The sequence below is a fragment of the Heptranchias perlo genome, chromosome 42 (genome assembly GCF_035084215.1).
Source record: "Heptranchias perlo isolate sHepPer1 chromosome 42, sHepPer1.hap1, whole genome shotgun sequence".
Taxonomy (NCBI): Eukaryota; Metazoa; Chordata; class Chondrichthyes; order Hexanchiformes; family Hexanchidae; genus Heptranchias; species Heptranchias perlo.
The window spans coordinates 14,609,494-14,637,381 of NC_090366.1; the positions used below are offsets into that span (position 1 = coordinate 14,609,494).

The 27,888-nt window shown below is 51.9% G+C and overlaps 1 protein-coding gene across 9 annotated transcripts; it reads left to right on the forward strand.

The window, feature by feature from the left end:
* The first annotated feature begins 519 nt into the window (after nt 1-519).
* LOC137306247 (CD276 antigen-like) lies at nt 520-24,788 on the forward strand. Of its 9 annotated transcripts, none has more exons than XM_067975394.1 (5): nt 520-562; nt 14,266-14,337; nt 14,964-15,305; nt 18,015-18,302; nt 24,029-24,788. In XM_067975394.1, exons 2-5 carry the CDS (start codon nt 14,277-14,279, stop codon nt 24,238-24,240), a joined length of 903 nt encoding a protein of 300 aa, XP_067831495.1. In that variant the 5' UTR covers nt 520-562; nt 14,266-14,276; the 3' UTR covers nt 24,241-24,788. The 9 variants fall into 9 exon arrangements, with proteins under 9 accessions (XP_067831495.1, XP_067831496.1, XP_067831498.1 ...); XM_067975395.1 differs by lacking the exon at nt 520-562 and adding an exon at nt 1,022-1,720; XM_067975397.1 differs by lacking the exon at nt 520-562 and adding an exon at nt 8,257-8,348.
* Nucleotides 24,789-27,888: the final 3,100 nt, after the last annotated feature.

The following is a 27,888-nucleotide window of genomic DNA, read 5'->3' on the forward strand; positions in this document are numbered from 1 at the left end:
CCTCAGTACCGACCCTCCGCCAGTGCAGTGCTCCCTCAGTACTGCCCCTCCGACAGTGCGGCGCTCCCTCAGTACTGCCCCTCCGACAGTGCGGCGCTCCCTCAGTACTGACCCTCCGACAGTGCGGTGCTCCCTCAGTACTGACCCTCCGACAGTGCAGCACTCCCTCAGTACTGACCCTCTGACAGCGCGGCGCTCCCTCAGTACTGACCCTCCGACAGTGCGGCGCTCCCTCAGTACTGGGCACTGGGGAGTGTCGGCCTGGATTACAGGGCTCGAATCTCTGGAGTGGGGGCTCGAACCCATGACCTTCTGACTCAGAGGCGAGAGAGAGAGAGAGATTACTACACACTGAGACAGGGCTGAACGAAACAGAGTGAAAAGGTGTGACTCAGGGACTGGGAGACCACTGAGACAAGGTTTTGAAAGACTGGATCTCTGGTGTTTGAGATGATGCAACCTTTAGGACCCAGCAGGAAGCAATGTGAATGGATAACATCAGTGATTATTACCGAGTCTTAACACTGGCATTGAGGTCACATTCGTACCAAGCGGATTCCAGGTAAAATAACTTACTAGCAACTTCTCTAAGGAATTTAAATAGAAGCAGCACGGGAGAGAGAAAGAGTGACAGAAAGGGACAAGTGAGAGAGACCAAGACAGAGAGAGACTGAGAGAGAATCGGAGAAAGAGAGAGAGAGAGAGGGTGACGAGAGAGAGAGAGAGAGTCGGAGAGAGACCGAGATAGAGATCAAGAGAGAGATACAGAGAGGGAGATGAACAGAGAGAGACCGAGAACGAGACAAAGAGAGACAGAGAGGGAGACAAGTGAGAGGGAGAGAGAGAGAGACCAAGAGAGAGACAAAGAAAGAGACAGAAGCTGAGAAAGAAACAGGGAGAGAGAAAGACAGATAGAGAGAGACGAGAGAGAAAGACAGATAGAGAGAGAGAGAGAGAGAAACTGGGAGAGAGAAAGACAGATAGAGACGAGAGAGACAAGTGAGAGAGAGAGAGAGAGAGAAAGAAACTGGGAGAGAGAAAGACAGATAGAGAGAGAGAGACAAGTGAGAGAGAGAGAGTCGGAGAGAGACCGAGATAGAGATCAAGAGAGAGATAGAGAGGGAGACGAACAGAGACCAAGAACGAGACAAAGAGAGACAGAGAGGGAGAGAGAGAGAGAGAGAGACCAAGAGAGAGACAAAGAAAGTGACAGAGGCTGAGAAAGAAACAGGCAGAGAGAAAGACAGATAGAGAGAGACGAGAGAGACAAGTGAGAGAGAGAGAGAGAGAGAGAAACTGGGAGAGAGAAAGACAGATAGAGAGGAGAGAGAAAGACAGATAGAGACGAGAGAGAAAGACAGATAGAGACGAGAGAGAAAGACAGATAGAGACGAGAGAGACAAGTGAGAGAGAGAAAGAAACTGGGAGAGAGAAAGACAGAGAGAAATAAAGAAAGAGACAGTGAGAGAGAGAAGCAAGAAGAGAGCGAGAGACAGACAGAACGAGAGAGAGGGACAGAGAAGGAGATAGTTACACAATGCCACCAATACCTGGACTATTTGAAAAGCTCAGCCTCTGGGGACTGTAACTCTCACAATCCGAGCCGTGGTTTTGTTGTGTTGTCTATTGAAGTTCATTGATTCTGTTCCCAGGCAAGGATAAAGAATCAGTGTGCAAATAAGTGTTCTTTCAGTAGATTCAGGGAAAGGACAGAGACAAGGTATGTGATCCTATCTCTTTCTAATCCTACCCTCGCCCTCACTCTAAACTTTCTTTCTGTTCATTGTGCCTTTCTTGTTGTAAGAACTTTGTCTGGAGTTTAGAGATCGTGTTGAGGGAGCACTGATGACTTTTTTATATATTCGTTCATGGGCATCGCTGGCGAGGCCGGCATTTATTGCCCATCCCTCATTGCCCCTAGAGAAGGTGGTGGTGAGCCGCCTTCTTGAACCGCTGCAGTCCGTGTGGTGACGGTTCTCCCACAGTGCTGTTAGGAAGGGAGTTCCAGGATTTTGACCCAGTGACGATGAAGGAACGGCCGATATATTTCCAAGTCGGGATGGTGTGTGACTTGGAGGGGAACGTGCAGGTCGTGTTGTTCCCATGTGCCTGCTGCTCTTGTCCTTCTAGGTGGTAGAGGTCGCGGGTTTGGGAGGTGCTGTTGAAGAAGCCTTGGCGAGTTGCTGCAGTGCATCCTGTGGATGATACACACTGCAGCCACAGTGCGCCGGTGGTGAAGGGAGTGAATGTTTAGGGTGGTGGATGGGGTGCCAATCAAGCGGGCTGCTTTATCTTGGATGGTGTCGAGCTTCTTGAGTGTTGTTGGAGCTGCACTCATCCAGGCAAGTGGAGAGTATTCCATCATACTCCTGACTTGTGCCTTGTAGATGGTGGAAAGGCTTTGGGGAGTCAGGAGGTGAGTCACTCGCCGCAGAATACCCAGCCTCTGACCTGCTCTTGTAGCCACAGCATTTATATGGCTGGTCCAGTTAAGTTTCTGTTCAATGGTGACCCCCAGGATGTTGATGGTGGGGGATTCGGCGATGGTAATGCCGTTGAATGTCAGGGGGAGGTGGTTAGACTCTGGAGAGAGGCTCTGATTCTTTTCCTTTGCTTCGATTTCACCAGATGTTCATTGTCCAGATGTTGGCGACAGCTGTCTGCGGTAAATCAAAGGACCGCTGTCTGTTTTGGTTAAGGTGATAGCGATCTGACCACGTAATGCCTGCCACCGGTATCCTAGTATCATAGTAGGTACAGCACAGGAGGAGGCCATTCGGCCCATCGTGTCTCTGCCGGCTCTTTGAAAGAGCTCTCCAATTAGTCCCACTCCCCTCTGCTCTTCCCCCACAGCCCTGCAAATTTCACCCTTCAGTGATTGATCCCATCCTGACCTCACCCGATCACCCTCACACTCACTAGCACACACTCACTAACACACACTCACTAACACACACTCACTAACACACACTCACTAACACACCCACTAACACACACTCACTATCACACACACCAACACACTCTCACTAACACACACACACTCACTAACACACCCTCACTAACACACACTCACTGACACACACTAACTAACACACCCACTAACACACACTCACTAACATGCTCACAAACACACACTCACTAACAAACTCACTAACACACACACCATCACACACTCACTAACACACACACTCATTAACACACACTCACTAACACACACGAACACACACTCACTAACACACACAAACACACACTCACTAACACACACGAACACACACTCACTAACACACACGAACACACACTCACTAACACACACCAACACACACACTCACGAACACACATACATACACGCACACACTTTTGTTAACAGTCACAGCAACAACAAATTGCATTTATATAGCGCTTTTAACGCAGTAAAACATCCCAAGGCACTTCACAGGAGCGTAAATCAGACAGAATTTTGGTAATAATTTTCCAAAATACTCTGGACTCGGCAAAGGTCCCGGCAGATTGGAAAATTGCTAATGTAACACCCTTATTTAAAAAGGGTAGTAGGCAGAAGGCTGGAAATTATAGACCAGTTAGCCTAACATCTGTGGTGGGTAAAATTTTGGAGTCTATTATTAAGGAGACAGTAGCGGAACATTTGGATAAACATAATTTAATAGGACAAAGTCAGCATGGCTTTACGAAGGGGAAGTCATGTCTGACAAATTTGCTTGAGTTCTTTGAGGACATAACGTACAGGGTGGATAAAGGAGAACCAGTGGACGTAGTGTATTTAGACTTCCAGAAGGCATTCGACAAGGTGCCACATAAAAGATTATTGCTCAAGATAAAGAATCACTGGATTGGGGGTAATATTCTGGCATGGGTGGAGGATTGGTTATCTAACAGGAAGCAGAGAGTTGGGATAAATGGTTCATTCTCGGACTGGCAACCAGTAGCCAGTGGTGTTCCGCAGGGGTCGGTGCTGGGTCCCCAACTCTTTACAATCTATATTAACGATTTGGAGGAGGGGACCGAGTGCAACATATCAAAGTTTGCAGATGATACAAAGATGGGAGGGAAAGTAGAGAGTGAGGAGGACATAAAAATCCTACAAGGGGATATAGACAGGCTGGGTGAGTGGGCGGAGATTTGGCAGATGCAATACAATATTGGAAAATGTGAGGTTATGCACTTTGGCAGGAAAAATCAGAGAGCAAGATATTATCTTAATGGCGAGAAACTGGAAAGTACTGCAGTACAAAGGGATCTGGGGGTCCTAGTGCAAGAAAATCAAAAAGTTAGTATGCAGGTGCAGCAGGTGATCAAGAAGGCCAACGGAATGTTGGCTTTTATTGCTCGGGGGATAGAATATAAAAACAGGGAGGTATTGCTGCAGTTATATAAGGTATTGGTGAGACCGCACCTGGAATACTGCATACAGTTTTGGTGTCCATACTTAAGAAAAGACATACTTGTTCTCGAGGCAGTACAAAGAAGGTTCACTCGGCTAATCCCGGGGATGAGGGGGTGGACATATGAGGAGAGGTTGAGTAGATTGGGACTCCACTCATTGGAGTTCAGAAGAATGAGAGGCGATCTTATTGAAACATATAAGATTGTGAAGGGGCTTGATCGGGTGGATGCGGTAAGGATGTTCCCAAGGATGGGTGAAACTAGAACTAGGGGGCATAATCTTAGAATAAGGGGCTGCTCTTTCAAAACTGAGCTGAGGAGAAACTTCTTCACTCAGAGGGTAGTAGGTCTGTGGAATTTGCTGCCCCAGGAAGCTGTGGAAGCTACATCATGAAATAAATTTTAAACAGAAATAGACAGTTTCCTAGAAGTAAAGGGAATTAGGGGTTACGGGGAGCGGGCAGGAAATTGGACAGGAATTTAGATTTGAGGTTAGGATCAGATCAGCCATGATCTTATTGAATGGCGGAGCAGGCTCGAGGGGCCGATTGGCCTACTCCTGCTCCTATTTCTTATGTTCTTATGTAATTTGACACCGAGCCACATAAGGAGATATTAGGACAGGTGACCAAAAGCTTGGTCAAAGAGGTAGGTTTTAAGGAGCGTCTTAAAGGAGAGAGAGAGACGGAGAGGTTTAGGGAGGGAATTCCAGAGCTAAGGACCCAGGCAGCTGAAGGCACGGCCGCCAATGGTGGAGCGATGGAAATCGGGGGATGGGCAAGAGGCCAGAATTGGAGGAGCGCAGAGATCTCGGAGGGTTGGAGGAGGTTACAGAGATAGGGAGGGTTGTAGGGCTGTCACGATTTTTGGTCACACTTTTAAGTACCCTTAACAGTGAAACTATGTGACCATTTAGAGTGGAAATCTTGCATGTAAAGAGTTGCCTATAAAAATATAAAGAAGTAGTGGCCACTCGAGAGGGCAGACGGGGCCTCGGTTTAACGTTTCATCCGAAAGACGGCACCTCCGACAGTGCAGCACTCCCTCAGTACTGGCCCTCCGACAGTGCGGCGCTCCCTCAGTACTGACCCTCCGACAGTGCGGCGCTCCCTCAGTACTGACCCTCCGACAGTGCGGCGCTCCCTCAGTACTGACCCTCCGACAGTGCGGCGCTCCCTCAGTACTGACCCTCCGACAGTGCGGCGCTCCCTCAGTACTGACCCTCCGACAGTGCAGCACTCCCTCAGTACTGACCCTCCGACAGTGCGGCGCTCCCTCAGTACTGACCCTCCGACAGTGCGGCGCTCCCTCAGTACTGACCCTCCGACAGTGCGGCGCTCCCTCAGTACTGACCCTCCGACAGTGCGGCGCTCCCTCAGTACTGACCCTCCGACAGTGCGGCGCTCCCTCAGTACTGACCCTCCGACAGTGCAGCACTCCCTCAGTACTGGCCCTCCGACAGTGCGGCGCTCCCTCAGTACTGACCCTCCGACAGTGCGGCGCTCCCTCAGTACTGACCCTCCGACAGTGCGGCGCTCCCTCAGTACTGACCCTCCGACAGTGCGGCGCTCCCTCAGTACTGACCCTCCGACAGTGCGGCGCTCCCTCAGTACTGACCCTCCGACAGTGCAGCACTCCCTCAGTACTGACCCTCCGACAGTGCGGCGCTCCCTCAGTACTGACCCTCCGACAGTGCGGCGCTCCCTCAGTACTGACCCTCCGACAGTGCGGCGCTCCCTCAGTACTGACCCTCCGACAGTGCGGCGCTCCCTCAGTACTGACCCTCCGACAGTGCGGCGCTCCCTCAGTACTGACCCTCCGACAGCGCGACGCTCCCTCAGTACTAACCCTCCGACAATGCGGCGCTCCCTCAGTACTGACCCTCCGACAGCGCGACGCTCCCTCAGTACTGACCCTCCGACAGCGCGACGCTCCCTCAGTACTGACCCTCCGACTGTGCGGCGCTCCCTCAGTACTGACCCTCCGATAGTGCAGTGCTCCCTCAGTACTGACCCTCCGACAGTGCAGTGCTCCCTCAGTACTGACCCTCCGACAGTGCGGCGTTCCCTCAGTACTGACCCTCCGACAGTGCGGCGCTCCCTCAGTACTGGGCACCGGGGAGTGTCGGCCTGGATTATGGGGCTCAAGTCTCTGGAGTGGGGGCTCGAACCCATGACCTTCTGACTCAGAGGCGAGTGAGAGAGAGAGAGCTCTGCAGGGAAGGAGGAAGAGTGTGTCAGGTGCGGAGATTTTGAAATTAGGGAGAACAAGAGAGGAGCACCGAGCAGATTATAGATTTGATAGAGAGACAAGTTTGTGACAAAATGAATTTTGAAGTGTGGTATGTGACTGTTCAGGGTTTAGCAGATATGGAAGTGATTAATCATCTGAACAACAATTAGAAACATCAAACAAATTACACACTGACACATCGCCCTGCGGGAACTCCCTCCCTTTCAATCAAATAAGTCAACAGGAAAGATGAGGTCAGAGGGATTGTGTGATAAATTGCACAGTTAATGCACTGCTTCAGACATTGCTCAGAATCACTCACCAAGAGGCAGAATTCGGGCGAAACAATGACTGTGTTGAGGGGATGGTTCAGAGAGGTTCAACATCCTGACCAATGGTGCATTTCATCATTGGAATTCCACAAACTTCATTCAGTGCTCAGAGAGGTAAGAAGGAACGAGGGCTCGTCACTGTCCCATCAAACACTCCCAGGGCAGGTACAGGGTTAGATACAGAGTAAAGCTCCCTCGACACTGTCCCATCAAACACTCCCAGGGCAGGTACAGGGTTAGATACAGAGTAAAGCTCCCTCTACACTGTCCCATCAAACACTCCCAGGGCAGGTACAGGGTTAGATACAGAGTAAAGCTCCCTCTGCACTGTCCCATCAAACACTCCCAGGGCAGGTACAGGGTTAGATACAGAGTAAAGCTCTAGTGTGGATATTCTTCCCATTTGCTAAACCTACCATCATTAGGCCTGTCTCATCAACATTGCAAGTTGGTGCCAAATTATAGACAGTCTTGTGCTCAGCCAATGCCCATTATGGACTGAAATGGAGTTGCTGGGGGTTAACCAGTGAGAGTCGGTGTCTGTGGGACCCGTACCCCAGTGAGAGTCGGTGTCTGTGGGACCCGTACCCCAGTGAGAGTCGGTGTGTGGGACCCGTACCCCAGTGAGAGTCGGTGTGTGTGGGACCCGTACCCCAGTGAGAGTCGGTGTGTGTGGGACCCGTACCCCAGTGAGAGTCGGTGTGTGTAGGACCCGTACCCCAGTGAGAGTCGGTGTGTGTGGGACCCGTACCCCAGTGAGAGTCGGTGTCTGTGAGACCCGTACCCCAGTGAGAGTCGGTGTCTGTGGGACCCGTACCCCAGTGAGAGTCGGTGTGTGTGGGACCCGTACCCCAGGGAGAGTCGGTGTGTGTGGGACCCGTACCCCAGGGAGAGTCGGTGTCTGTGGGACCCGTTCAGGGGTGATGTCAGGAAGCACTTCTTCATGCAAAGGGGAGTGGGAATCTGGAACTCTCTCCCCCAAAAAGCTGTTGAGGCTGGGGGTCAATTGGAAATTTCAAACGGAGGTAGATTTTTGTTGGGTGAGGGGATTAAGGTTACGGAACCAAGGCGGGTAAATGGAGTTAAGTTACAGATCAGTCGCGATCTGATTGAATGGCGGAACAGGCTCGAGGGGCTGAATGGCCTCCTCCTGTCCCTGGCACTGATTTCAAAAGGACCGCTCCTCCCTCCCAAAGGCAGTGAAAGATGTGGAAATTTTATAAACAAGGAGAGATTGTCTTGGTGCCTGTTTGCCAATTGTCCCAAGGTTATCAACACAAAAAAAACAAGCCTGCAAAGTTTCCCAGATGTGGGGAGCCACTATCAGTACAATCATTTAAACAGAGCATCTGCAAGAACTGGTCTTTATACAGTTTGGATGTGGTCAGAAGATTTAATTGTGTTTCATTTCTGTCTGTAAATGCCTTCTTGATCAAAAGGTTCCTTGTGTGTGATTCAATTTGATGAGTCGGCAATCTTGAGTTCGGAAAGTTGGGATCAAAACAGGAAGACAAAGACTTTCAAACAAACTGTGCTGAATCGCATTTTGTTCAGAACCAAGGCTGTCAGCCCTGATTCACTCTCTCTCTCTCTCTCTCTCGCGCCTCGGAGTCAGAAGGTCGTGGGTTCGAGCCCCCACTCCAGAGATTCGAGCCCCATAATCCAGGCCGACACTCCCCCAGTGCCAATACTGAGGGAGCGCCGCACTGTCGGAGGGTCAGTACTGAGGGAGCGCCGCACTGTCGGAGGGTCAGTACTGAGGGAGCGCCGCACTGTCAGAGGGTCAGTACTGAGGGAGCGCCGCACTGTCGGAGGGTCAGTACTGAGGGAGCGCCGCACTGTCGGAGGGTCAGTACTGAGGGAGCGCCGCACTGTCGGAGGGTCAGTACTGAGGGAGCGCCGCACTGTCGGAGGGTCGGTACTGAGGGAGCGCCGCACTGTCGGAGGGTCGGTACTGAGGGAGCGCCGCACTGTCGGAGGGTCGGTACTGAGGGAGCGCCGCACTGTCGGAGGGTCGGTACTGAGGGAGTGCCGCACTGTCGGAGGGTCGGTACTGAGGGAGTGCCGCACTGTCGGAGGGTCAGTACTGAGGGAGCGCCGCACTGTCGGAGGGTCGGTACTGAGGGAGTGCCGCACTGTCGGAGGGTCGGTACTGAGGGAGCGCCGCACTGTCGGAGGGTCAGTACTGAGGGAGCGCCGCACTGTCGGAGGGTCAGTACTGAGGGAGCGCCGCACTGTCGGAGGTTCAGTACTGAGGGAGCGCCGCACTGTCGGAGGGTCAGTACTGAGGGAGCGCCGCACTGTCGGAGGGTCAGTACTGAGGGAGCGCCGTGCTGTCAGACGTCCACCCCAGGCCCAGAAGAGGACGGTTCTGGGGCATTTTGCTGCTGAAGACAAACGCTGTGGTCAGTCAGACCCAGAGCACGCTGAACACTCAAAGACCTGCTCATAGATCCTGTTGACTGGGGATTTGAGTGGGAGAAACCTTCCAGCTATTGTTACAATCCAACACGGGAAGTAAGGGGAGAAAATATTTATTTTGTAATCGTATTAATAACTGAGAAAGAATGTTTTGGGAGGAATTTGGGAAGAATGAACAAATATGTAAAAGCATTTGTATTTTAGGCAAATACTGTGTCACAGTTTGACCTTGTGAGTCCTGTGAAAATTATTTCAGTAAATCTGCTGTATTACGGCAGTGGGAAAAATGTTGTTGAATTTCGGCAGCAGTGGGGCGAGGGAGGGATCACAAAGCAGGCCCCGCAGCACTCCTGAGCAACATTACAGGAGAGTTATTTGTTTCGATGAGGTTATGATGAACCTTCGTAAAACACTGGTTCGGCCACAACTGGAGTATTGTGTCCAGTTCTGGGCACCGCACTTTAGGAAGGATGTGAAGGCCTTGGAGAGGGTGCAGAGGAGATTTACCAGAATGGTCCCAGGGGTGAGGGACTTCAGTTACGTGGGGAGACTGGAGAAGCTGGGGTTGAGGAAAAACTTTTTCACACAGCGAGTGGTTAGGATCTGGAATGCTCTGCCCAAGGGGGTGGTGGAGGCAGATTCAATCATGGCCTTCAAAAGGGAACTGGATAAGTGCTTGAAAGGGAAAAATTTGCAGGGCTACGGGGAAAGGGCGGGGGAGTGGGACCAGCTGGATTGCTCTTGCAGAGAGCCGGCACGGACTCGATGGGCCGAATGGCCTCCTTCTGTGCTGTAACCTCTCTATGATTCACTGTCGGAGGGTCAGTACTGAGGGAGTGCCGCACTGTCGGAGGGTCAGTACTGAGGGAGCGCCGCACTGTCGGAGGGTCAGTACTGAGGGAGCGCCGCACTGTCGGAGGGTCAGTACTGAGGGAGCGTTGCACTGTCGGAGGGTCAGTACTGAGGGAGCGCTGCACTGTCGGAGGGTCGGTACTGAGGGAGCGCCGCACTGTCGGAGGGTCAGTACTGAGGGAGCGCCGCACTGTCAGAGGGTCAGTACTGAGGGAGCGCCGCACTGTCGGAGGGTCAGTACTGAGGGAGAGCTGCACTGTCGGAGGGTCAGTACTGAGGGAGCGCCGCACTGTCAGAGGGTCGGTACTGAGGGAGCGCCGCACTGTCGGAGGGTCAGTACTGAGGGAGCGCTGCACTGTCGGAGGGTCAGTGCTGAGGGAGCGCTGCACTGTCGGAGGGTCAGTGCTGAGGGAGCGCTGCACTGTCGGAGGGTCAGTACTGAGGGAGCGCTGCACTGTCGGAGGGTCAGTACTGAGGCAGCGCTGCACTGTCGGAGGGTCAGTACTGAGGGAGCGCTGCACTGTCGGAGGGTCAGTACTGAGGCAGCGCTGCACTGTCGGAGGGTCAGTACTGAGGGAGCGCCGCACTGTCGGAGGGTCGGTACTGAGGGAGCGCCGCACTGTCGGAGGGTCAGTACTGAGGGAGCGCTGCCCTGTCGGAGGGTCAGTACTGAGGGAGCGCCGCACTGTCGGAGGGTCAGTACTGAGGGAGCGCCGCACTGTCGGAGGGTCAGTACTGAGGGAGCGCTGCACTGTCGGAGGGTCAGTACTGAGGGAGCGCTGCACTGTCGGAGGTGCCGTTATTCAAATGAGACATTAAACCGAGGCCCCGTCTGCCCCTCTCAAGTGGATGTAAAAGATCCCATGGCCACTACTTCGAAGAAAAGTAGGGAGGAGTTCTCCCCGGTGTTCTCTTCTTCACTCTCTGTTACTTTCAATCCCTCTCTCTCTTTCTGTGTTCCCCTATGTCTATCTGACCCTATCTCTGTTTCTATCTTTGTCTCTCTCTGTCTCTATCTCTCTCTATCTCTGTCTCTATCTCTCTCTCTCGGTCTCTGTCCATCTCTATCCCTCTCTCTGTCTATCTTTCTCTCTCTCTCTCTCGGTCTCTGTCTATCTCTTTCTCTCTCTTGGTCTCTGTCTCTCTATCTCTCTCGGTCTCTGTCTATCTCTATCTCTCTCTTGGTCTCTGTCTACCTCTGTCTATCTATCTCTCTCTCTCGGTCTCTGTCTATCTCTCTCGGTCTCTGTCTATCTCTATCCATCTCTCTCTCTCTCGGTCCCTGTCTATCTCTATCTCTCTCGGTCTCTGTCTATCTCTCTTGGTCTCTGTCTATCTCTCTTTCTCTCGGTCTCTATCCACCTATCTCTCTCGGTCTCTGTCTCTCTATCTCTATCTCTCTCGGTCTCTGTCTATCTCTCTCTGTCTCTCTATCTCTCTCTCTCTCTTGGTCTCTGTCTATCTCTGTCTCTCTATCTCTCTCTCTCAGTCTCTGTCTATCTCTATCTATCTCTCTCTCGGTCTCTGTCTATCTCTATCTCTCTCTCTCGGTCTCTGTCTGTCTCTCTATCTCTCTCTCTCAGTCTCTGTCTATCTCTATCTATCTCTCACTCAGTCTCTGTCTGTCTCTATCTCTCGGTCTCTGTCTGTCTCTCTATCTCTATCTTTCGATCTCTCGGTCTCTTGTCTATCTCTATCTCTCTCGGTCTCTGTCTGTCTCTCTATCTCTATCTTTCGATCTCTCGGTCTCTGTCTATCTCTATCTCTCTCGGTCTCTGTCTGTCTCTCTGTCTCTCTCTCGGTCTCTGTCTCTCTGTCTCTATCTCTCTCGGTCTCTGTCTATCTCTCTCTGTCTCTCTATCTCTCTCTCTCGGTCTCTGTCTCTCTATCTCTATCTCTCTCGGTCTCTGTCTGTCTATCTGTCTCTCTAACTCTCTCTCTCTCTCAGTCTCTGTCTCTGTCTCTCTATCTCTCTCGGTCTCTGTCTGTCTCTCTATCTCTCTCGGTCTCTGTCTGTGTCTCTATCTCTCGGTCTCTGTCTGTCTCTCTATCTCTCGGTCTCAGTCTGTCTCTCTATCTCTCTCGGTCTCTCTATCTCTCTATCTCTCTCTCTCGGTCTCAGTCTGTCTCTCTATCTCTCTCGGTCTCTGTCTGTCTCTCTATCTCTCTCTCTCGGTCTCAGTCTGTCTCTCTCTCTCTCGGTCTCTGTCTGTCTCTCTATCTCTCTATCTCGGTCTCTGTCTCTACCTCTACCTCTATCTTTGTAAGAGTATAAATTTTTCCAGTCTTGCCCTGGGAATGTTTTTGCTATTGGGCAAAATTACTTTAGCTGACGATACCTTCTTGAAATGCCATTAATTTTTACCCAGAACAGTGTCACTTTTTAACCAGAAAAAAAAGCTTTAATGTTATTACCGGGTTGTTTTTGTTTAAAAAGCTTGGAGACAAGTGACGTCAGCACTGACCTCCTGCAGTTGTGCAGAAAGAGGACGTCTAACGGGGCCAAGCTTTGTGGGTTGGTGGAATAGAACATGAGACCGTGTGATAGTCAGCTTCTGCTAACTGTACAAGTCTCTCGTATAACCACTGATTTCTTGGTTAGAGAAACAGCGACATCAGATTAGAATGGAACTGAACAGATTGATGGATTGCTAGAATCGCACAGATACAAGTAGGTGGGGCTCAAATATAGAGGGGTATAAGGGACTGAGTGGGGAATGAGAGGGGTCCTTATAGAGGGGTATAAGGGACTGAGTGGGGAATGAGAGGGGTCCCTTATAGAGGGGTATAAGGGACTGAGTGGGGAATGAGAGGGGTCCTTATAGAGGGGTATAAGGGACTGAGTGGGGAATGAGAGGGGTCCTTATAGAGGGTATAAGGGACTGAGTGGGGAATGAGAGGGGTCCTTATAGAGGGTATAAGGGACTGAGTGGGGAATGAGAGGGGTCCTTATAGAGGGTATAAGGGACTGAGTGGGGAATGAGGGGTCCTTATAGAGGGGTATAAGGGACTGAGTGGGGAATGGGAGGGGTCCTTATAGAGGGGTATAAGGGACTGAGTGGGGAATGAGAGGGGTCCTTATAGAGGGTATAAGGGACTGAGTGGGGAATGAGAGGGGTCCTTATAGAGGGGTATAGAGACTGAGTGGGGAATGAGAGGGGTCCTTATAGAGGGGTATAAGGGACTGAGTGGGGAATGAGAGGGGTCCCTTATAGAGGGTATAGAGACTGAGTGGGGAATGAGAGGGGTCCTTATAGAGGGGTATAAGGGACTGAGTGGGGAATGAGAGGGGTCCTTATAGAGGGGTATAAGGGACTGAGTGGGGAATGAGAGGGGTCCTTATAGAGGGTATAAGGGACTGAGTGGGGAATGAGAGGGGTCCTTATAGAGGGGTATAAGGGACTGAGTGGGGAATGAGAGGGGTCCTTATTGAGGGGTATAAGGGACTGAGTGGGGAATGGGAGGGGTCCTTATAGAGGGGTATAAGGGACTGAGTGGGGAATGGGAGGGGTCCTTATAGAGGGGTATAAGGGACTGAGTGGGGAATGGGAGGGGTCCTTATAGAGGGGTATAAGGGACTGAGTGGGGAATGAGAGGGGTCCTTATAGAGGGGTATAGAGACTGAGTGGGGAATGAGAGGGGTCCTTATAGAGGGTATAAGGGACTGAGTGGGGAATGAGAGGGGTCCTTATAGAGGGTATAAGGGACTGAGTGGGGAATGAGAGGGGTCCTTATAGAGGGTATAAGAGACTGAGTGGGGAATGAGAGCCACATCGGGAAATATTAGGACAGGTGACCAAAAGCTTGGTCAAAGAGGTAGGTTTTAAGGAGAGTCTTAAAGGAGAGAGAGAGGCGGAGAGGTTTAGGGAGGGAATTCCAGAGCTCAGGGCCCAGGCAGCTGAAGGCACGGCCGCCAATGGTGGAGCGATGGAAATCGGAGGATGGACAAGAGGCCAGAATTGGAGGCCAGTACAGGACTGCTGACCGTTTCCTGCTCCGTTACTGACAGTTCTGATCTTCCTTTCAGGAGCCTTCACCATGGAAAGGACCATCCCGAGCCTCTCCTGTCTCCTCACCGTGCAACATCTGCTCTTCCGCGGTGAGTGCTGTCTCCCATTACTTCCTCTGTGGTTAATGCTCAAATACATAATCATCGTACAGAGACAGGCAGCGTTTAAAATGGGGACGGATTTCAACAGGGACAGACAATTTCCCCTCCTTTGTGAGTAAGTGATGACCAATCATCAAACACTCCCAGGGATAGGTACAGGGTTAGATACAGAGTAAAGCTCCCTCTACACTGTCCCATCAAACACTCCCAGGGCAGGTACAGGGTTAGATACAGAGTAAAGCTCCCTCTACACTGTCCCGTCAAACACTCCCAGGGCAGGTACAGCACGGGTTAGATACAGAGTAAAGCTCCCTCTACACTGTCCCGTCAAACACTCCCAGGGATAGGTACAGGGTTAGATACAGAGTAAAGCTCCCTCTACACTGTCCCATCAAACACTCCCAGGGATAGGTACAGGGTTAGATACAGAGTAAAGCTCCCTCTACACTGTCCCATCAAACACTCCCAGGGCAGGTACAGGGTTAGATACAGAGTAAAGCTCCCTCTACACTGTCCCATCAAACACTCCCAGGGCAGGTACAGGGTTAGATACAGAGTAAAGCTCCCTCTGTAATAAAACGTCAGAACGTGTTTTTGTTTTGTTTGCGTCCCAGGATCGTTTGCAGTTTCTCCGATCATCGCCCTGTTTGGCCGTGACCTCACCCTGCCGTGCACTTTCAACCCGGTCCCCAGCATCTCCCTGCCCCGGCTGGTGATCACTTGGCAGCTGGTGGGTTCCGACAGGGTGGTGCATAGTTACTATTACCAGCAGGACCAGCTGAGCAAGCAGGACCCACTCTACCTCAACAGGACCCGGCTCTTCCCGGAGGGACTGCTGGCCGGTAACGCCTCTCTCCAACTGCGGGACGTGCGGCTGAGTGATGAGGCCACATATATGTGCAGCGCCAGCAGCGAGACGGGAAGCAGCAAGCGGCTCGTACAGGTGACCGTAGCGGGTAAGGCGTGAATATCCAACAACTGCTTGCGTTTGTACGGCACCTTTTACATCGTAAGACGTCCCCAAGGCGCATAAGCTTGACACCGAGCCACATAAGGAGATATTAGGACAGGTGACCAAAAGCTTGGTCAAAGAGGTAGGTTTTAAGGAGCGTCTTAAAGGAGGAGAGAGAGAGGCGGAGAGGTTTAGGGAGGGAATTCCAGAGCTCAGGGCCCAGGCAGCTGAAGGCACGGCCGCCAATGGTGGAGCGATGGAAATCGGGGGGATGGACAAGAGGCCAGAATTGGAGGAGCGCAGAGATCTCGGAGGGTCGTAGGCGGCTGGAGGAGGTTACAGAGATAGGGAGGGGGGCGAGGAGGGATTTGAACACGAGGATGAGAATTTTAAAATTGAGGTATTGCTGGACCGGGAACCAATGTGTGTGTCAGCAAGCACGGACTTACACACATGTACAAACACATAGATGCACACATGCACGTAGCAGGTACGGTGTAAATTAGCTATCAGCTATGACTCAGTGGGTCTCTCTCTCTCTCGCCTCGGAGTCAGTAGGCCGTGGGTTCGAGCCCCCACTCCTGAGACTCGAGCCCCATAATCCCAGGCCGACACTCCCCAGTGCCAGTACTGAGGGAGTGCTGCACTGTCAGAGGGTCAGTACTGAGGGAGCGCCGCACTGTCGGAGGGTCAGTGCTGAGGGAGCGCCGCACTGTCGGAGGGTCAGTACTGAGGGAGCGCCGCACTGTCGGAGGGTCAGTACTGAGGGAGCGCCGCACTGTCGGAGGGTCAGTGCTGAGGGAGCGCCGCACTGTCGGAGGGTCAGTACTGAGGGAGCGCCGCACTGTCGGAGGGTCAGTACTGAGGGAGCGCTGCACTGTCGGAGGGTCAGTACTGAGGGAGCGCTGCACTGTCGGAGGTGCCGTCTTTCGAATGAGACGTTAAACCAAGGCCCCGTCTGCCCTCTCAGGTGGATGTAAAAGATCCCACGGCCACTATTTTGAAGAAGAGCAGGGGGGAGTTCTCCCCGGTGTCCTGGGGCCGATATTTATCCCTCAACCAACATCACTAAAAAAAACAGATGATCTGGTCATTTATCACATTGCTGTTTGTGGGATCTTGCTGTGCGCAAATTGGCCGCGTTTCCCACATTACAACAGTGACCGCACTTCAAAAAAAAGTACTTCATTGGCTGTAAAGCATTTTGGGACGTCCTGAGGTGGTGAAAGACGCTGTAGAAATGCAAGATCTTTCTTTTGTTAAATAACTATCCACCTCATTATGCACTAGACTTGCACACACGTGTACAAACCTACATACATGTACACGCACACACACGTTCAAACACGCACAATTACAAACACATGTTTACAAAGACACACGTTTACAAACACACATTTACAAACACACACATATAAACACACATACATGTACAAAGACACATACAAACACACACATATATACAAACACATATGTGCACATGTGCATGTAGTAAATTAACTGCACTCTCCTTCCCTCCTTCGAAGGACCTGCCTCTTGCTGGGGTACAGGTTCTGTGCTGTCCACTGCAATTGGCGATTCTAGAGTTTGGACCAGATATTCGACTGTGGTGGGCATCACTGCCAGCCCCGACTCTGAGCTCACACACTTTCCGGCAGGGGTCCCTGGGCCGTGATCTGGTCCATTGTCTGCTCCTCAGCCCAGAGGTGCTGAGGCCCATCCTAACATCCCAACTGCTTGCTGTCCAGCAGAATCTCTGTCTCTGGGAGAGGAAAATTAGTGACAGAGAGCGAGGCAGAGAGAGACAGAGAGAGAAAGAGAGAGGCAGAGAGAGACAGAGAGAGAGGCAGAGAGAGACAGAGACAGAGAAAGACAGAGAGAGAGAGAGGCAGAGAGAGAGAGAAAGAGAGACAGAGAGAAACAGAGAGAGAGGCAGAGACAGAGAGGCAGAGACAGAGAGAGAGACAGAGAGAGAGAGAGAAAGAGAGACAGAGAGAGAAAGAGAGGCAAAGAGAGAGAAAGAGAGACAGAGAGAAACAGAGAGAGAGACAGAGAGAGAGAGACAGAGGGAGCGAGACAGAGAGAGAGACCGAGAGAGACAGACAGAGAAAGAGAGAGATCGAGGGAGAGTCAGAGAGAGACAGAGATAGAGAGGCAGAGAGAGAGAGAGAGGGAGACAGAGAGAGAGGGAGACAGAGAGAGAGAGAGAGAGGGAGACAGAGGGAGAGAGGCAGAGAGAGAGAGGGAGACAGAGAGAGAGAGGGAGACAGAGAGAGAGAGGCAGAGAGAGAGAGAGAGACAGAGATAGAGAGGGAGACAGAGAGAGAGAGGCAGAGAGAGAGAGAGAGGGAGACAGAGAGAGAGGGGGGAGAGAGAGAGAGGGAGACAGAGGGAGAGAGGCAGAGAGAGAGAGAGAGGGAGACAGAGAGAGAGAGGCAGAGAGAGAGAGAGAGGGAGACAGAGAGAGAGAGAGAGGGAGACAGAGAGAGAGAGGCAGAGAGAGAGAGAGAGGGAGACAGAGAGAGAGAGAGAGGGAGACAGAGAGAGAGGGGGAGAAAGGGGCAGTGGGATTAGTTTAGTAGCCAGCACAGACATGTAGATGCCTGTGTGTTGTACAGATGTTGGGAGGAGTGGGAGGTCCTGATGAAATGGGTTCGAAGTCCACGTGAGAAACGACTGTACAGAATCACCGTTCTCTGCTTGACCATTCCAGCGCCGTACAGGGAGCCACGGCTCACCTTCGACCTGCGTAACTGCTCGAGCCGCGGGCTCCTCCGCGTCCACACAGACGGCGGTTACCCGAAGGCGGAGGTGGAGTGGCAGAACGGTACAGGAGTCAACGTCACAGACAGAGCCCAGACGGAAATCAGGGCCGGTCCTGAGGGGCTTTACTCCATCAGCAGCCGTCTGCTCATCCTGGAGCGGGCAGGGAGCAACTTTACGTTTGTTCTGACGAACCGTCTGTTGAATCAACAGATTACGAGGACATTTGCCATTGTGGGTAAGTTTGCCCCTGTTATTTTCCATTCTTTTACGTTCATTGGCGCAGATTAAAAGGGGGCCCAGGTTCTGATGACACGGTGGCCGTTTCTGCTACCCTGTGTCACTGAGATTGGGGTTTTGGGGCAATGTGACAGCTGATCCAGAATGAAGTCAGTACGCTGAAACTCCCAGGGTCAGTACTGAGGGAGCGCCGCACTGTCGGAGGGTCAGTTCTGAGGGAGCGCCGCACTGTCGGAGGGTCGGTACTGAGGGAGCGCCGCACTGTCGGAGGGTCAGTACTGAGGGAGAGCCGCACTGTCGGAGGGTCGGTACTGAGGGAGCGCCGCACTGTCGGAGGGTCAGTACTGAGGGAGCGCCGCGCTGTCGGAGGGTCAGTACTGAGGGAGCGCCGCACTGTCGGAGGGTCAGTACTGAGGGAGCGCCGCACTGTCGGAGGGTCGGTACTGAGGGAGCGCCGCACTGTCGGAGGGTCAGTACTGAGGGAGCGCCGCGCTGTCGGAGGGTCAGTACTGAGGGAGCGCCGCACTGTCGGAGGGTCAGTACTGAGGGAGTGCCGCACTGTCGGAGGGTCAGTACTGAGGGAGCGCCGCGCTGTCGGAGGGTCAGTGCTGAGGGAGCGCTGCTCTGTCGGAGGGGCCGTCTTTCGGATGAGATGTTAAACCGAGGCCCCCGTCTGCCCCTCTCAGTTGGGACATAAAAGATCCCAAGTTCACTATTTCGAAGAAGAGCAGGGGGGAGTTAGAATCATAGAAAATTTATGGCACAGAAGGAGGCCATTCGGCCCATCATGTCCGCGCCAGTCAAAAATGAGCCACCAGCCTAATCCCACTTTCCAGCACTTGGTCCGTAGCCCTGTGGGTTACGGCTCTTCAGGTGCACATCCAGGTACTTTTTAAATGAGTTGAGGGTTTCTGCCTCTCCCACCCTCTCAGGCAGTGAGTTCCAGACCCCCACCACCCTCTGGGGGAAAAAATGTCTCCTCAGCTCCCCTCTAATCCTTCTACCCATTACTTTAAATCTATGCCCCCTGGTTATTGACCTCTCTGCTAATGGAAATAGGTCCTCCCTATCCACTCTATCTAGGCCCCTCATAATTTTATACACCTCAATTAAATCTCCCCTCAGCCTCCTCTGTTCCAAAGAAAACAACCCCAGCCTATCCAATCTTTCCCCATAGCTAAAATTCTCCAGTCCCGGCAACATCCTCGTAAATCTCCTCTGCACCCTCTCTAGTGCAATCACATCCTTCCTGTAATGTGGTGACCAGAACTGTACGCAGTACTCAAGCTGTGACCTAACTAGTGTTTTATACAGTTCCAGAATAATCTCCCTGATCTTATATTCTATGCCTCTGATAATAAAGGAAAGTATCCCGTATGCCTTTTTAACCACCTTATCTACCTGTCCTGCTACCTTCAGGGATCTGTGGACATGCACTCCAAGGTCCCTCACTTCCTCTACACCTCTCAGTATCCTCCCATTTATTGTGTACAGCCTTGCCTTGTTTGCCCTCCCCAAATGCATTACCTCACACTTCTCAGGATTGAATTCCATTTGCCACTTTTCTGCCCACCTGACCAGTCCGTTGATATCTTCCTGCAGTCTACAGCTTTCCTCCTCACTATCAACCACATGGCCAATTTTTGCATCTTCTGCAAACTTCTTAATCTTGCCCCGTACATTATTAATATACACCACAAAAAGCAAGGGACCTCGTACTGAGCCCTGTGGAACCCCACTGGAAACAGCCTTCCAGTCACAAAAACACCCGTCGACCATTACCATTTGCTTCCTGCCACTGAGCCAATTTTGGATCCAACTTGCCACTTTCCCTTGGATCCCATGGGCTTGTACTTTCCTGACCAGTCTGCCATGTGGGACCTTGTCAAAAGCCTTGCTAAAATCCATTTAGTCTACGTCAAACGCACTACCCTCATCGACCCTCCTTGTTACCTCCTCAAAAAATTCAATCAAGTTAGTCAGACACGACCTTCCCTTAACAAATCCGTGCTGACTGTCCTTGATTAATCCGTGCCTTTCTAAGTGATGGTTTATCCTGTCCCTCAGAACTGATTCCAATAATTTGCCCACCACCGAGGTTAGACTGACTGGCCTGTAATTACTCGGTCTATCCCTCGCTCCCTTTTTAAACAATGGTACAATGTTAGCCGTCCTCCAATCCTCCAGCACCGCGCCTGTATCCAGTGAGGATTGGAAAATGATGGTCAGAGTCTCCCTTGCTTCTCTTTTAATCCGGGCCTGGCGATTATCTACTTTCAAAGATGCTAATCCCCTTAATACTTTCTCTCTCTCTATGTTCATCCCATCGAATATTTCACACTCCTCCTCCTTAACTACAATCTCTGCATCGCCCCTCTCCTTTGTGAAGACAGATGCAAAATATTCATTAAAAACCATCCCCACATCCTCCGCCTCCACACATAGTTTCCCTTTTTGATCTCTAATCGGCCCTACTCTTTCCTTAGTTATCCTCTTGCTCTTAATGTATTTATAAAACATCCTTGGGTTTTCCTTGATTTTACTTGCCAGTATTTTTTCATGCCCTCTCTTTGCTTTCCTAATTTCCTGTTTAATTTCCCCCCCTGCACTTTCTATACTCCTCTGGACTTTCTGCAGTATCGAGCTCTCGGTCTCTGACTTAAGCTTCCCTTTTTCGCCTTATCTTACCCTGTGTGCTCTAGATTTGGCAGTCCCACCCTTTCTCTTTGTGGGAACATGTTTACTCTGCACTCCTTGAATCTCCCCCTTGAATCTCTCCCACTGCTCTGACACTGATTTACCTTCGAGTAGCTGTTTCCAGTCCACTTTTGCTAAATCACTTCTCAGCTTAGTAAAATTGCCCTTTCCTCAATTAAGAACTTTTACTCCTGTTCTATCTTTGTCCTTTTCCATAACTATGCTAAATCTCACTGAATTATGATCACTCCCACCAAAATGCTCTCCCACTGATTCTCCTTCCACCTGCCCAGCTTCATTCCCTGAAACTAAATCCAGAACTGCCCCCCCTCTTGTTGGGCTTGCTCCGTACTGGCTAAAAAAGTTCTGCTGAATATAATTTAAGAATTCTGCGCCCTCTATACCCTTCACACTGTTTGTGTCCCAGTTAATATTCGGGTAGTTGAAATCCCCTATTACTGTCCTATTGTTTTTGCACTTCTCAGAAATTTACCTACATATTTGCTCTTCTGTCTCCCTCTGACTGTTTGGGGGTCTATAGTACACTCCCAGCAGTGTGACTGCCCCTTTTTTGTTCTTTAGCTCAACCCATATGGCCTCATTTGATGATCCTTCCAACATATCATCCCTCCTCACAGCTGTAATTGTTCCTTTAACCAATATTGCCACCCCCCTCTCCTTTTATATCCCCCTCTCTATCTCGTCTGAAAACCCTGTAACCAGGGACGTTGAGCTGCCATTCCTGCCCCTCTTTAAGCCATGTTTCTGTAATAGTTACGATATCGTACTGCCACGTGTCTGTCTGTGCTCTCAGCTCATCTGCCTTATTCACTAGACTCCTTCCAATCAGGTCTCCACCATTAAGCACTGCCAAACTCCTTTGTTGTCTAGTTTCTAACCTTCATTTCCTCTGCCTTCCAAACTCACTCACTAATTTCCTGCCTTCCATTACCAGCTCTGCTTCTCTCCCTTCGGAATCTACGCTCAGGTTCCCATCCTCCTGCCAAGCTAGTTTAAACCCTCCCCAACAGCGCTAGCAAACCTCCCCACGAGGACATTGGTCCCGGCCCTGCTGAGGTGCAACCCGTCCGGCCTGTACAGGTCCCACCTCCCCCAGGAATCTAAAGCCCTCCCTCCTGCACCATCTCTCCAGCCACGCATTCATCTGCTCTATCCTCCTATTTCTATACTCGCTAGCGCGTGGCACCGGGAGTAATCCGGAGGTTACTACCTTTGAGGTCGAATTGGTGGTAGAGGCAGGGACCCTCAACTCTTTTAAAAAGTACCTGGACCTGCACCTAAAGTGCTGTAAGCTGCAGGGCTACGGACCGGGTGCTGGAAGGTGGGATTAGAATGGGCACCTGGTTGTTCTTCGAGCCGGTGCGGACACGATGGGCCGAATGGCCCCTTCTGTGCTGTATCTTTTCTATGGTTTGAGGTCCTACTTATTAATTCCTTTCTTAGCTCCTTAAAATCTGCCTGCAGGACCTCATCCCTCTTTCTACCTACGTCATTGGTACCGATACGGACCACGACCTCTGGCTGTTCACCCTCCGACCCCCACCCCCCCCCCCCCAAGAATGTTCTGCAGCCGCTCAGTGACGTCCTTGACCCTGGCACCAAGGAGGCAACATACCATCCTGGAATCACATCTGTGGCCGCAGAAACGCCTGTCTGTTCCCCCTAACTATAGAATCCAGGGTTCCCCCCATGTCCTGGGGCCGATATTTATCCCTCAACCAACATCACTAAAAAAAAAACCAGATGATCTGGGTCAGTAATCACATTGCTGTCTGTGGGATCTTGCTGTGCGCAAATTGGCTGCCGCGTTTCCTACATTACAACAGTGACCGCACTTCAAAAAGTACGTCATTGGCCATAAAGCGCTTTGGGACGTCCTGAGGATGTGAAAGGCTCTATATAAATGCAAGATCTTTCTTTTTGACTGGAAATGCTTCAGGAGGACGTAATTCCCTTTGTGACTCAGGTTTGCGCGTTTAAGACGCACCTTAAACCCGGGGGGGGGAGGCGGGAGCCATACTCTGAGCTTTTATTTTTGTTTCTATGATGCCAGTTCCACTTGAGAGCAGCAAGAGAACGGAGGGAAACCACAGATGCAACATCTGAGACTAGCTCTGGGCCAGAGTCTGATGATTTCCCGTTGATCGCAGATCAGGTGACACTTGCCCCACAATCAAATTCACAGCCCTCGGTCTCAACTAAAAAAAAAATGTCACAGCGTACGGTCGGGGCAGACCCTGCCTGTTCTGGAACGTTCCCCGGGCACTCGGCTGCCCGTTCGTTGGCGCTGGGGGAGTGTCGGCTTGGATTATGGGGCTCGAGTCTCTGGAGTGGGGGCTCGAACCCACGACCTTCTGACTCAGAGGCAAGAGAGAGAGAGAGAGAGAGACCCACTGAGTCACGGCCGACACCAGCTCGAGAGTCACCAGTTACGGACTTGGTGAGAGAGGCACACAGGGTAAAGGCTGCAGGGGTACAGTCGGTGGGCACAACGAAGGTTCACTAGATTGATTCCTGGGATGAGAGGGTTGTCCTACGAGGAGAGATTGAGTAGAATGGGCCGATACTCTCTGGAGTTTAGAAGAATGAGAGGTGATCTCATTGAAACTTTTAACATTCTTAGAGGGTTTGACAGGGTAGATGCTGAGAGGCTGTTTCCCCTGGCTGGAGAGTCTAGAACTCGGGACATAGTCTCAGGATAAGGGGTCGGCCATTCAAGACTGAGATGAGGAGGAATTTCTTCACTCAGAGAGTCGTGAATCTTTGGAATTCTCTACCCCAGAGGGCTGTGGATGCTCAGTCGTTGAGTTTATTCAAGACTGAGCTCGATAGATTTTTGGACTCTCGGGGAATCAAGGGATATGGGGATCGGGCGGGAAAGTGGAGTTGAGGTCGAAGATCAGCCTCGATCTGATCGAATGGCGGAGCAGGCTCGAGGGGCCGAATGGCCCACTCCTGCTCCTATTTCTTATGTTCTTGTGACCTCTCCTTGTTCCCTTTTGACAGGTCCCTGCGCCGTTACACTGAGCTCACGGAGAGACAGGCAGTATCTACTCTACACCATCCTTCCCGCTGCGTTGATAATGGCCGTCTTCTTAACTGCGTACCTGGCGCATTTGAGGGAGCGGAGAGCGGGGAGGGGCTCGGCCTCCGAGTGGGGCCCCCGGACGGCCCCCCTCTCTGCAGCGGTTGGGTTCAAACGAGGCGAAGAGATCTGAAAGCTGAAGTGGGGACTGGCGATCGACCGGGAGCCTGTTTCCGTTTGTAGTGACGTCAGGCGTGAGACTCGACGCTCCCTGCACTCGTTCCTCCACTTGACTTCGCGATTGGCATCTCGCCCGTCGAGGGGGGGGGTTTCTCAGCGTTACCCAGAACGTCGACAAGAGATGGAGAACTGAATAAACTTCTTTATAAATTTAATATATTTCACGAGGAGGGGGATCCTCCCAAAGGTCTCAGGATGAACGGATGGCCTCGTATCTGTGCATTTCCACCCTCTCCCTCTGTCCCGAAGGCGCTGACTCTAGATTTTAAATCTGAAGCACTGGAGGCTCATTCCCGTACCTTCTGTATCTCACGGATGGAATGTCAAAGCTTCCGACCGTCTGCAGCCTCCCAAGATCTGGAATCTGGGCATCGGAGACTGGTGTCTCGGACTTGTATTATTTTGCTGTATTAGTTTGTTGCTCGTTGACCTTGTAACTGTTTTTTAAAAATTGTTATCCGTTTCTAAACACCGTTTGTACTAAAGGGCATTAAAACACTCGCAGAGCGTCGAATAGCTTCATCGCGACTTGAATGCGGCCATTCGGCCCATCCGGTCTGTGTTGGCATTTACCCTCCACACGAGCAAATAGTTCTCATCATGTTTACCCTCCCTCGTCTCAAATCCCTTCATCCCCTTTTGCTACATCCACCGAGCCAATCTAATCTTGAATGTTGGCCTTGTCTCTGCGTCAATCAATGAACCCTGGAAATGTATCCCACAGACCCACAGCTCGCTCTGAGTTTTTTTTTATTCGTTCATGGGATGTGGGCGTCGCTGGCGAGGCCGGCATTTATTGCCCATCCCTTATTGCCCCTTGAGAAGGTGGTGGTGAGCCACTGCAGTCCGTGTGGTGAAGGTTCTCCCACAGTGCTGTTAGGAAGGGAGTTCCAGGATTTTGACCCAGCGACGATGAAGGAACGGCCGATATATCTCCAACCTCACCTCCACTTTCCCGCCCGATCCCCATATCCCTTGATTCCCTTAGTGTCCAAAAATCCATCGCTCTCAGTCTTGAAGAAACTCAACGACTGAGCATCCACTGCCCTCTGGGGTAGAGAATTCCAAAGATTCACAACCCTCTGAGTGAAGAAATTCCTCCTCATCTCAGTCTTGAATGGCCGACCTCTTATCCTGAGACTATGCCCCCTAGTTCTAGACTCTCCAGCCGGGGGAAACAGCCTCTCAGCATCTACCCTCTTACCAGGCAGCAGCCTACAAAATCTGCCCTGTACCCTCTCAAAAACCCTAATATCCTACATATAGTGTGGAACCCAATACTGCTCACTGTACGCTAACCGAGGTTTATCAAGGTTTTATATTGGCTTATCGTCATCTCTTGGCTTTTATAGTCTATATCCCCTCTGCGCCAGCCGTGACTCAGTGGGTCTCTCTCTCACCTCTCAGTCAGAAGATCGTGGGTTTGAGCCCCCATTCCAGAGACTCGAGCCCCATAATCCAGGCCGACACTCCCCTGTACTTAGGGAGCGCTGCACTGTCAGAGGGTCAGTACTGAGGGAGCGCCGCACTGTCGGAGGGTCAGTACTGAGGGAGCGCTGCAATGTCGGAGGGTCAGTACTGAGGGAGCGCTGCACTGTCGGAGGGTCAGTACTGAGGGAGCGTCGCACTGTCGGAGGGTCAGTACTGAGGGAGCGCCGCACTGTCAGAGGGTCAGTACTGAGGGAGCGCCGCACTGTCGGAGGGTCAGTACTGAGGGAGCGCCGCACTGTCGGAGGGTCAGTACTGAGGGTGCGCTGCACTGTCGGAGGGTCAGTACTGAGGGAGCGCTGCACTGTCGGAGGGTCAGTACTGAGGGAGCGCCGCACTGTCGGAGGGTCAGTACTGAGGGTGCGCTGCACTGTCGGAGGGTCAGTACTGAGGGAGCGCCGCACTGTCGGAGGGTCAGTACTGAGGGAGCGCCGCACTGTCGGAGGGTCAGTACTGAGGGAGCGCCGCACTGTCGGAGGGTCAGTACTGAGGGAGCGCCGCACTGTCGGAGGGTCAGTACTGAGGGTGCGCCGCACTGTCGGAGGGTCAGTACTGAGGGAGCGCCGCACTGTCGGAGGGTCAGTACTGAGGGAGCGCCGCACTGTCGGAGGGTCAGTACTGAGGGAGCGCTGCACTGTCTGAGGGTCAGTACTGAGGGAGCGCCGCACTGTCGGAGGGTCAGTACTGAGGGAGCGCCGCACTGTCGGAGGGTCAGTACTGAGGGAGCGCCGCACTGTCGGAGGGTCAGTACTGAGGGAGCGCTGCACTGTCGGAGGGTCAGTACTGAGGGAGCGCTGCACTGTCGGAGGGTCAGTACTGAGGGAGCGCTGCACTGTCGGAGGTGCCGCCTTTCGGATGAGACGTTAAACTGAGGCCCCTGTTTGCCTTCTCGGGTGGACGTAAAAGATCCCACTCAGTATTTCGGAGAAGAGCAGGGGGAGTTCTCCCCCGTGTCCTGGGGCCAATATTTGTCCCTCAACCAACATCAGTAAAAGAACAGATGATCTGGTCACTGTTTGTGGGATCTTGCTGTGCGCAAATTGGCTGCCGCGTTTCCTACATTACAACAGTGACCGCACTTCAAAAAAAAAGTACTTAATTGGCTGTAAAGCGCTTTGGGACGTCCTGAGGTTGTGAAAGGGGCTGTGGAAATGCAAGTCTTTCTTGTGGTAAAACCTGGAATTCCATTCCATTAGCCTTTTTAAAGACCCTATTAACTGGGCGTTGCTGCCTTTAATATCCTGCGAAGCTCTCCCCCTCAAATCCCTCTGCTCTTCCCCAGAATCGAGCCTTCTCCCGTTCTCAGTGTAAATTACTGCTGTTACTTTTGTAAGCCTTACACTTTACTGATATTGAATGCAATCGGACACTTTTTAAACTATTCCCCCATCTTATCAATATCTCTTTGCAGTTTCAATTCAATTTCTGAGCAATGAATTGCACCTCCCATTTTGGGATCACCCGCAAATTTCGAAACCACTCTGTCCAGTCCAATAAACAAATCATTGATATATGCAGTGGAGAGAAGTAACAGCGTCTGTGGGACCCGTACCCCAGTGAGAGTCGGTGTGTGTGGGACCCGTACCCCAGTGAGAGTCAGTGTGTGTGGGACCCGTACCCCAGTGAGAGTCGGTGTGTGTGGGACCCGTACCCCAGTGAGAGTCGGTGTGTGTGAGACCCGTACCCCAGTGAGAGTCGGTGTGTGTGGGACCCGTACCCCAGTGAGAGTCAGTGTCTGTGGGACCCGTACCCCAGTGAGAGTTGGTGTCTGTGGGACCCGTACCCCAGTGAGAGTCGGTGTGTGTGGGACCCGTACCCCAGTGAGAGTCGGTGTGTGTGGGACCCGTACCCCAGTGAGAGTCAGTGTCTGTGGGACCCGTACCCCAGTGAGAGTCGGTGTCTGTGGGACCCGTACCCCAGTGAGAGTCGGTGTCTGTGGGACCCGTACCCCAGTGAGAGTCGGTGTCTGTGGGACCCGTACCCCAGTGAGAGTCGGTGTGTGTGGGACCCGTACCCCAATGAGAGTCGGTGTGTGTGGGACCCGTACCCCAGTGAGAGTCGGTGTGTGTAGGACCCGTACCCCAGTGAGAGTTGGTGTGTGTAGGACCCGTAC